The sequence below is a fragment of the Camellia sinensis genome, chromosome 6 (assembly GCF_055761805.1).
Source record: "Camellia sinensis isolate YWXY chromosome 6, ASM5576180v1, whole genome shotgun sequence".
Taxonomy (NCBI): domain Eukaryota; kingdom Viridiplantae; phylum Streptophyta; class Magnoliopsida; order Ericales; family Theaceae; genus Camellia; species Camellia sinensis.
The window spans coordinates 36,355,714-36,366,297 of record NC_138966.1 but is presented as its reverse complement, the minus strand read 5'-3'; the positions used below and the strand labels follow the sequence as shown (position 1 = coordinate 36,366,297).

Sequence of the window (10,584 nt, the reverse complement as noted above, 5' to 3'; positions counted from 1 at the left end):
AAGGTTGCAGAGCTATGGAAGGTTGAGCGATGGAGGATTTCGAAAGCTAGAGAGAGAACAAGGGATTCGAATGAAAGAGTGAGGAGACGGAAAAAAGGGGAAAAGTTTTTGATTAAACAGAAACGGCGGCAAAAGCAATCAATACGCCTAGAAGAACGAGGGCGTCAGATGGCGCACGAGAGAAAAGAGGCGGCTAACAAGCGCGTCAAGTGTACGAACCAATAAGAAGGAAACGTATGTCTAAAACGGTTGAATTGCAGTGCATGACAGCTCATGCGCGTGAGAAGGACCTTAAAAATCTTGATTTTTTAGGGAAAGCATGTCGGCCAGAAACGGATGATCTCGGCTATCAAACTTTAAGCCGATTTACTGGAAGAAAATACAGATATAGGTTCCATCACCTCAGAATGCCGAGGTAATAGAACCTAGGGGACAGTTGTGGGGATGTATTTTCTGAACACCAACGCGTGGCAAGTTGACGCCGACATGTCAGCCGAGGTGCCACGTGTCCTGGTTGTGACGCCGAGGTTATCTCCGAAGATATCGGAATCCGAGATAAACGGATAAGGGACCAGAGTCCTAGGATAAAGAGGAGACTTAGCCAAGATAAGGATAAAACTCTTAGAGAGTTTATCTTTATCTCTTGAAGAGTCCAAAGTAAGTACTGAACAGGAGTCCATAGAAGTTAGGCTTCTATTGGTACTAGGATTGTGTTGGCTATAAAAGAAAGGCACCCCATGGGTCTAAGGTATGTTTTTTATGCTCAAGCTTGTGAGTTTAGCACTTGATTTATCTTTGAAAAATATACTGACTTGATCGTCGGAGTGCCCCCGGGTGGAAGAGCCACCGCCGGAGCCTTTTCTTTCTGTTACAGGTTAGTTGAAGCCATCTATTCTGCCGGTGCTCTCCAGCTGATTACTAGGCAGGCAGTGTGGTCAGAAAATCACTCACACAATATGATATCTGAAGATTGTTCTCTTTATGTTGAATTGTAATGTGAGTAGGGAATCATTGGAATGGTTGGGCTTTCTTGATCTAAGAAAAGGGTTATCAAGATACTTCACGATGTCAATGGAATCATAAAACCATCCAGGTTGGTTCATGAATTCCTCAATTTTAGATTAATGCTACTTGATTGATTGATCTACTGGAAACTAGAAAGTTTTGGTCTCCAAAAATATAATCCAAATGCCTTCATTTTATTTTTTTCTTTGTGATTTTAGAAATGAATACAATATAAAGTTCAAAACACCTAGTTTTCATTTTGTGCTAAAACAGTTTTTGAAATTTTTCTAGAAAGGGGGTTGTTTCTAAAAAAAATTTATGAAAAGATTTTGAAACATGGAGAGAATGATTACTATCAACCTATTTCTAATGGGCACAAGCTTTTCTCCCATGATATAAGATGGGTAGTTGTATGTGCAGCTGTTGCTATGGGCGAGGAAGGCGATATGGTTGTAAGTCTTCGAGGAATAAACACTTCCGCTATTTTTGTGCCGGATTCGGATATTTCAAATTTGGTTTTTTGTTTTGTTTTCTCCCAACATAGTGGTATCAGAGCTTGGTTCATATTTTTGTGCATCTTGTGTTGAATAATGGAAGCAAATTTTAGTAGAATGGTTACCTTGAATGGTTCTAATTATCACACATGGAAAGGAAAAATGGAAGACCTCCTTTATGTGAAACAATTTCATCTACCGGTGTTTGCTACTAAAAAACCAGAAGATAAATCTGATGAAGAATGGACATTACTACATCGACAAGTGTGTGGGTACATTAGGCAATAGGTGGATGATAATGTGAATCATATTAGTAGAGAGACACATGCCCGTACACTCTGGTACAAACTTGAACAATTGTATGCTCGGAAGACTGGAAACAATAAAATGTTTCTAATAAAGCAATTGATGACCTTGAGATACCAAGATGGAACCCCATTGACAGATCACTTGAACACTTTTCAAGGAGTAATTAATCAGTTGGCTGGAATGGGTATCAAGTTCGACGATGAGGTACAGGGGTTGTGCTTGCTTGGTACATTACCGGACTCTTGGGAGACATTTAAAATGTCATTGTCTAACTCGGCTCCAGATAGTGTAATCAATATGGATCTGGCTAAGAGCAGTATTTTAAATGAAGAGATGAGGAGGAAATCACAGGGATCTTCTTCACAGTCAGAGGTTTTGGTTACAAAAAGGAGGGGGAGAAGCAAGAGTAGAGGTCCGAAGAACAGAGATAGAGGTAGAAGCAAGTCCAACAAGTTTGCTAATGCTGAGTGTTATCATTGTGGCATGAAAGGGCACATCAAGAAACAGTGCAGAAAATTGAAGAGAGAGAACAAGGAGAAAGGGATTGAGCATGATGGAAAGGATAATGATCAAGTTGCCACCGCTACTTCTGAAGACTTTCTCATTGTTTATGATGAAGATGTTATTAACATAGCATGCCATGAGACCAACTGGGTGATTGATAGTGGTGCCTCTATTCATGCTACATCTCGAAAAGATTTCTTCACATCCTACATACCTTGTGACTTTGGTTCAGTAAAGATGGGTAATGATGGCTTGGCCAAAATTATTGGTGTTGGAGACGTGCACTTGGAGACGAATAATGGCACAAGGTTGGTTCTTAGAGATGTAAAGCATATTCCTGATATCCGTATGAATTTGATTTCTGCAGGTAAACTTGATGATGAAGGGTATTGCAACACTTTCAGTAATGGTCAGTGGAAGCTCACTAGGGGTGCTATGGTTGTGGCTCGAGGCAAGAAGCATTCTACTTTGTACGTAATACAAGCAAGGCTCCCCAAAGAAGCTATTAATGCAATGGATGATGAGTCTACAGTGGAATTGTGGCATAAAAGGCTTGCTCACATGAGTGAGAAAGGCCTGGCAACATTGGCTAAAAAGAATCTTCTGTCTGGAATGAAGAATGCATTTTTGAAAATGTGTACTCACTGTTTGGCAGGAAAGCAGAGTAGAGTTTCCTTCAAGAGTTCCCCTCCTTCAAGAAAGCCAAATATACTTGATTTGGTATATTCAGATGTCTGTAGTCCTATGAAGACAAGAACACTTGGTGGCTCCCGTTACTTTGTGACCTTCATAGATGATTATTCAAGGAAGTTGTAGGTCTACACTTTAAAAAGCAAAGATCAAGTGTTGGAGACTTTTAAACAGTTCCAAGCCTTAGTTGAGAGACAGACTGGGAAGAAGCTCAGGGGCATCAGAACAGATAATGGGGGATAGTATTGCGGTCCTTTTGATGATTATTGCAGACAATAGGGTATTCGACATCAAAAGACAACCCCGAAGACTCCTCAGTTGAATGGTTTAGCTGAAAGGATGAACAGGACACTGGTTGAAAGAGTTTGATGCTTACTTTCACAGGCACGGTTGCCAAGATCCTTTTGGAATGAGGCTTTGAGTACAGTTGTACATGTTCTTAATCTCACACCATGTGTTCCTCTTCAGTTCGATGTACCAGACAGAGTTTGGACTGGCAAGGATGTTTCCTATGATCACCTGTGTGTCTTTGGATGTAAAGCATTTGTTCATATTCCCAAAGATGAGAGGTCTAAGCTTGATATGAAGACCCGACAGTGTATTTTTCTAGGCTATGGCCTAGATGAGTTTGGCTACAGGTTATATGATCCAGTTGACAAGAAACTTGTGAGAAGCCGAGATGTTGTATTTATTGAAGATCAAACTATGCAAGATATTGAAAAAGCAGAGAACACAATGTCCTGGCATAGTGATGGTTTAGTTGACTTGGATCCGGTTCCTCTGACAGATTTGCCTGCACAGGTTGAACATGATGTTCAGAATGACCAACAAGGTCTAGGTGATGCTGATGACCCCTTACAGGTCGAGACAGGTGATGAGACTCTTGAGCAGTTGGCAACACCAGAGATACCACCAGATGTTCCAACCAGGAGGTCAGCTAGAGACCGACGTCCTTCCACTTGGTATTCTGCAGATGAGTATGTGTTAATGACTGATGGGGAAGAGCCCAAGGGTTATGCAGAAGCCATGGAAGTTGATCATAAGCTGGAATGGGCTGATTTGATGCAAGATGAGATGCAATCATTGCATGACAATCACACTTTTGAGTTGGTGAAACTGCCTAAGGGCAAGAGAGCTTTAAAGAACAAGTGGATGTACAGGGTGAAACATGATGAACTCACTTCACAACCACGATACAAAGCTAGACTAGTTGTTAAAGGGTTCAGTCAGAGAAAATGCATTGATTTTGATGAGATCTTCTCACCAGTTGTAAAAATGTCTTCTATTCGTGTGGTTCTTGGCTTAGCCGCTAGTCTAGATTTAGAGATTGAGCAAATAGATGTGAAAACTGCCTTCCTTCATGGGGACTTGGAGGAAGAGATTTACATGGAACAACCAGAGGGTTTCAGGGTGAAAGGAAAAGAGGATTATGTGTGTCAACTAAAGAAAAGTCTTTATGGTCTGAAGCAGGCACCCAGGCAGTGGTATAAGTAGTTTGAGGCAGTTATGAAGGAGCAAGGCTACATGAAAACTATTTCTGACCATTGTGTATTTGTGCAGAAATTCTCTGATGATGATTTTATTATTTTACTGCTCTATGTTTATGACATGTTGATTGTTGGCAGGAATCCTTTAAGAATTGACAAATTGAAGAAGCAACTAAGCAAGTTCTTTGCCATGAAAGACTTGGGGCCAACAAAGCAAATTCTTGATATTCGAATCTATCGAAACAGAACAGAGAAGAAATTGTACATGTCACAAGAGCAGTATATTGAAAAAGTGCTTGAAAGATTCAATATGAACAAGGCTAAAGTGGTTAGCTCACCTCTTGCTACTCATTTTAAGTTAAGCACTAATCAAAGCCCTTCTACAAATAAAGAGAAGGAAGATATGGAAATAGTTCCATATGCCTCAGCTGTGGGAAGCTTAATGTATGCAATGGGCTGCACAAGGCCAGATATAGCTCATTCAGTTGGTGTGGTTAGCCGATTTCTTTCAAATCCAGGAAGAGAACATTGGAATGCAGTAAAGTGGATAATGAGATATCTTAGAGGCACTTCCAGGTTGACACTCAGTTTTGGAAATGGACAACAAATTTTAGTTGGCTACACTGATGCAGATATGGCAGGAGATGTGGATACCCATAAGTCTACTTCAGGTTATTTGATCACTTTCTCAGGTGGAGCTGTTTCTTGGCAGGCAAGGTTGCAAAAATGTGTTGCACTCTCTACAACAGAGACAGAGTTTATTGCGGCAACAGAAGCTTGTAAAGAGTTGCTATGGATGAAAAAGTTCTTGACGGAGCTTGGTTTCAAACAACAACAATATGTGTTGTTTTATGATAACCAAAGTGCTATTCACTTGGCTAAGAACTCCACATTCCATTCGAGGTCGAAGCACATCGACGTAAGGTACCATTGGATAAGAGAAATTCTTAATCATAAGTTGTTAGAACTTGGAAAAATTCGTACTGATGATAATGGTGCTGATATGTTGACAAAAGCTTTGGTAAGGGAGAAGCATGAGACATGTTGCTCAATTTCCGGGATGGAGAATCACTCCACCTAGTCGGAAAGGGGGAGATTTGTTGGGTTGGGTTTCCATCCTATGTGGAGGAAGGCCCAAAACATTTAGTAAGCCCATGTGAATTCCAAAGCCCACATGGAGAGGTTATGTTTTTTGAAAAGATCTGGCCCATAAGTTTAGGATTACAAACCCTTTCTCTGCACAAAAAAAGAGACGTAGAAGCTGCCACCAAAACAGAGAGGAGAGGAGAAATTCTGTCCAGCAGTGATCAAGCTATCCGATCAACAAGAATCTGTGGTCCGATTAAGCTGAAATTTGGTAGGCGAGTTCACAACTCAAGACTCTAAATTCTGGACGGTGGAGATCAGATTTGGAGTTTTCTACTGCTGGTTTTTGGCCTGTGAACAGTACCATTTTTGGTGAGATTTTTCTTAAACTTTGTAGTTTGATCTTTGGTTGCCAAGGAAGCTTATTTGTAAGTTGTTCTTGATTGTTTGCCTCTAGTTCTATCTAGAGAGAACTCTTGTATACCCATTATTTGTTTATAGTGGAGATATTTGGTGGACTACGGTCCCGTGGTTTTTCCTTTCCACATCGAGAAGGTTTTCCACTTTAAAAATTGCTATCGCCTTATTGTGTGATTGTTGGATCATTGTTTCAGATTATTTTCAGAATATATTGTACTTTATTGAATTGTTTCCTAATAGGTTCACACAAAGAGGGAGAATAAACACTTCCGCTAATTTTGTGCCGAATTCGGATATTTCAAATTTGGTTTTTTTGTTTTGTTTTCTCCCAACAAAATTTGGGGGTAAAAGTCACTCAAAACTAATGATGATAGAAACACATTGATTTGTGAAAGAGAAAATTAGAATCTGTCAGCTTCAACAGTTCCATTACTTAAATGATAGAAATGAGTTTATTCTTGAACTTTTCAATAGAGATACATAAAGAGTTTTGTTGTTCTAATACGACAACAAACTAAATTTTATTTGTTTCCCTATGTAGCTTTTGGTGACTGTTAAAGAGTTTGGGATGTACAGGAACTGGGAAATGGAAGATGAAGTAAATTCTAGAGGTTCTGATATTGAAATTTTGATATTGAGATTCTGATATTGAAATTTTGTTGCAGAGGTTTTGAAGCTTGGGAACTCCACTCAGATTAATGACCAGTGCTTAGAGCTTCAAAAGAATATCAAAGATGATGTTTCCAAAATGAAGGTAGGTATGATGGTGGCTGCTTTCCTAAACCTTGTATTCATCTTGTGAAGCATGTTTTCGGGCTAATTTGGCCTGCATTTGCTTTCCTTTCATAATTAATACCTTAATGATTTCATGGAGGAAGAGTTAAGCTACACTTTATACTGGCAACCCTTTCTGAATTTGAACATGCTGAGAAGGGTGATGCTTTGTATGGTAAGTAGCCTCTTTTACATGCTTTGTAGAGTATATTTGTGCATTGTTCATGTTAAGAAGTGTAGAACACCTAAACACCTAATCAAGATAGGTGAGATATGAAAAAATAGAGAAGAATAATAAACAAGAGTATAAATCACACCCACTCACAAAAACATAAGATTAATGTGATTCACCTCAAAATTAAGACTATGTCCAGAGTCTGCATATACATAGTATCAGAACTACATGTCACAGATGTAGAAATACCAAAACTGTAGCGCCCTCAAAATAATACATTAAACCCAACACTTTAGACATGCATTGATATAAGAGAAACCAACCATTTCTATTCATCAGAGTAATTCTTACAACTGTATTACATGTTAACAACAAAAGCAAATGCCCTATGGGCTTACAGCTTTCCAAGTCAACACCTGGTTACACAAAAGAAGAGTACTAACTCTATACAAAATAAGCCCTTGGCTTGATATACATATAATACAAACAAAATAAACAAAAGAGTCTTCAACTCTCATCATCATCCAAGCTATGTCCTTGGAGGTGGCATACTACCTGTACCTGAAATAATGTCCCATAAAAGGTGAGCCAACGCCCAGTAGAGATATGCTAAACACAGTATGAGCAATGACTAAGACATTAGCAATTGATAAATGTTCAATTTCCATAAACCAATTCATAACCCATTTCCATTTCATGACCACTATGTTCATGTTTCATTTTAATTTCCATTTCTTATCAATTTCACAATTTACATCAATGACTCAGAACCTGGCCAACCACTTATATGAGACAGTGACTCATATTAAACATTTCCCATTTTTACAATAGATAAACATACTAGTTGTATCAACATCTCAACAGATAAGCATACAAGCTGTATCCATATTTCAACAGATATGCATATTAGCTATATCAACACTTCCAAAGATAAGCATATGAGCTGTATCAACACTTCCAGAGATAAGCATATGAGCTATATCAACACATCATCTGACAAGTATATGAGCTGTATCAGTGGAGTCCATCCCCTATCTCCTCCCAAACAATATCCGGTTTACAGGTCCATCCCCCATCTTCCCCTAAATCGTGGAGTATATCCTCTATCTCCTCTCACACACACAGCGTATATACACAAAAGTCATACACATAATTAATCAATACATAACGTTAATGTATTCTATCAACCGTCATACTCTATGACACATCCAATTGATTAGTTTTAGTTTGCTTAATCATCATGCATTGTCTACAACAATCAAAACTACCCTCCACCGGTAGCCCAAGCAATTATTTCTAAACAGATAATAAAAACTCCAACAGATAAAATATCAATGTTTTCAAAAGTGAGCGATTAATAAATCTAACTCCACTATTCAACCATATAACGAACCAATTTCATTATTTCCAACTTAATTTCATAAAGTCACAATTTTCCCAAATTAATTATACCAATTAATTTAAACAACAAATTAAGGCCTTTTCCCCAAACTCTCAATATCAACTCAAAGGTTCAAATATCACCAACCAACAACTATATCATCGTTTTGAAACCCAAAATACATATTATGAGCCCAAAATCACGAAACCCTCTTTAACACATTTTGAAACCCTAAGTCCCAAAATGAACCATTTAAACAATAAGTTCAAAATCTAGGTTAAAACCCATAAGAGTGAGTAGGAATCCCTACCTCAAATTCGGAGCTCAAGGAGAGAAGATGAAAAAACTCAACGTGCTCCAAAACTCAATATACTCGGATCAAAACGTAGCCTCGACGATCAACCCAACTCTTACAAAGGCTGAAGGAAAGGGAAACACTCTAACTAGATCAAACCCTAGAGAGAAGGAAGTTTCTAGAGAGAGAAAATCTCAAAAATGTCTTTTTAGAAAGTAAGAGAGAGAGAGAAAGAATGTAAAAAATGATTTTAAAATGCCCAGCTACAACTGATATACGACATTCCCGCTCGAGCGGAGAACACAACGCTCGAGCGTCAAGAACAAAAAACTGGGTACGCTCGAGCTCAAGAAGACCCGCTCGAGCGCCAAGACAAGTGAATAAAGTACATCCGCTCGAGCGCGAAAACCAGTCCGCTCGAGCGTAGATTTCCCCCTCCCAAAACTTACACCAAAAAGTACTACCCCCTCGAGCGCAACCGCTCGAGCGCAAAGAAACCCGCTCGAGTGTGAAAAACATGCCTGCAGGAGTTCTGCAGAGCACCAAAATATTGGGAGCGTGCAATCTCCGCTCGAGCGCAAGAAGACCCGCTCGAGCGGACCTCCTAAAAACTGGGCAACAAAGAATTGAAACCAAAGCCCAACCAACCTGTAACAACTCTGCCCAATACATCCTAAAACCCGAACAAATGGAATTAAAGGATGACAACAAGATAGATACAACTACCAACTCCACGAAACTGAGTTCGGAATAGAACAGAACAGTAAAGAGACAACCGGGATCGCTATAAAAACATCCTTACTCCAGAATTCGGGTAAGGGCTAAGGCCCTGAGCCCCCACCTTCGGGCAAGGGGGTTCTGACCCCTTGCAACCTCACCAACTTATTGTGAAGGTTTTTTTTTTTTTTTTTGAACAAGGAAAGTGAACTTATTGTGAAGTTTGATCCACAGTTGAGTGCTAGTGTCTAGTACTCGGGATCTACACTACCCAACAATCAACTCTCATTCTCTGTGATTTATTGAAACAGCAATGGAACTAGCACTGTCCTTGGAGAAGTTGACAAATGAGAAACTTCTGAGCTTGCATGGTGTAAGATATCCTTTACCTTCAGTATCTTTTTTTCTTACTTTGAATTCATTCTCTACAATGGCCAAGTATTAGCAGTATTTGACAAAACATTTGGTCCATTTAACTCATTTTACGCATTATGAGGTCGAACCGTGTCTAAAATGGAAGTTGGGGACTTCAGACTAGGACTACTCATACTTGCTTTGTTCTTGACAACAGGTGGCTACTCAAAACAATGATCCTCAAATGACTGAGTTTATTGAGCGTGAATTTCTAGCTGAGCAGGTGATCTGAGAACCTCATTTTTACGTGTACCAGTTAATACATATGAATGTTTCTTTTTTTTCATCCCTAAACAAACAAAACTTTGAAAGAAAACACTATGAGTAAAGAATAAATAATTTTCTATGAGTTTTCTAATATTGTCGACTTCTTTCTTATTTTTTTCCTTCGTTAGGTGGAAGCAATTAAGAAAATTGCAGACTTTGTCACTCAGTTGAGACTGGTTGGAAAAGGACATGGTATGAATCAAGTTTCAATGTCACTCATCGCTAAGCTTGATTTGGTGACACAAACAAACTCCAAATTTGTTTTGGAGAACAGCAAGGTTCATGTATTAAATTCTGATTTCTATAACTTGAGTGGATGTACATAGATACTAAGGGTAGAGGTTTTTTTTTTTTTTTTTTTTTGTCTTTTTTTTTTAATTGACCTTCAAGTGTTTTGAATTGCTTGAAGAGTTAGTGTTGCTGTTCAGAGAGAGCTTCAAACTCGAGTCTGATCGCTCTTGCATACATCTGGAGTTCGATATATTGTTTACTTTTATTTTTGGTTGTGTTTGTTGTTTGATTTTGGTTTAGAAATAATCATATAATGCTTTTAGTCAATATATTGA

The 10,584-nt window shown here is 38.8% G+C and overlaps 1 protein-coding gene across 1 annotated transcript; it reads left to right on the top strand.

Moving 5' to 3' along the window:
- Positions 1-3,234: 3,234 nt before the first annotated feature.
- On the top strand, positions 3,235-9,782 carry LOC114283506 (retrovirus-related Pol polyprotein from transposon TNT 1-94). The gene is made up of 7 exons (XM_082876050.1): positions 3,235-3,282; positions 3,387-4,486; positions 4,628-5,510; positions 6,537-6,606; positions 6,661-6,753; positions 6,870-6,944; positions 9,649-9,782. Exons 1-7 carry the CDS (start codon positions 3,235-3,237, stop codon positions 9,780-9,782), a joined length of 2,403 nt encoding a protein of 800 aa, XP_082732176.1.
- Positions 9,783-10,584: the final 802 nt, after the last annotated feature.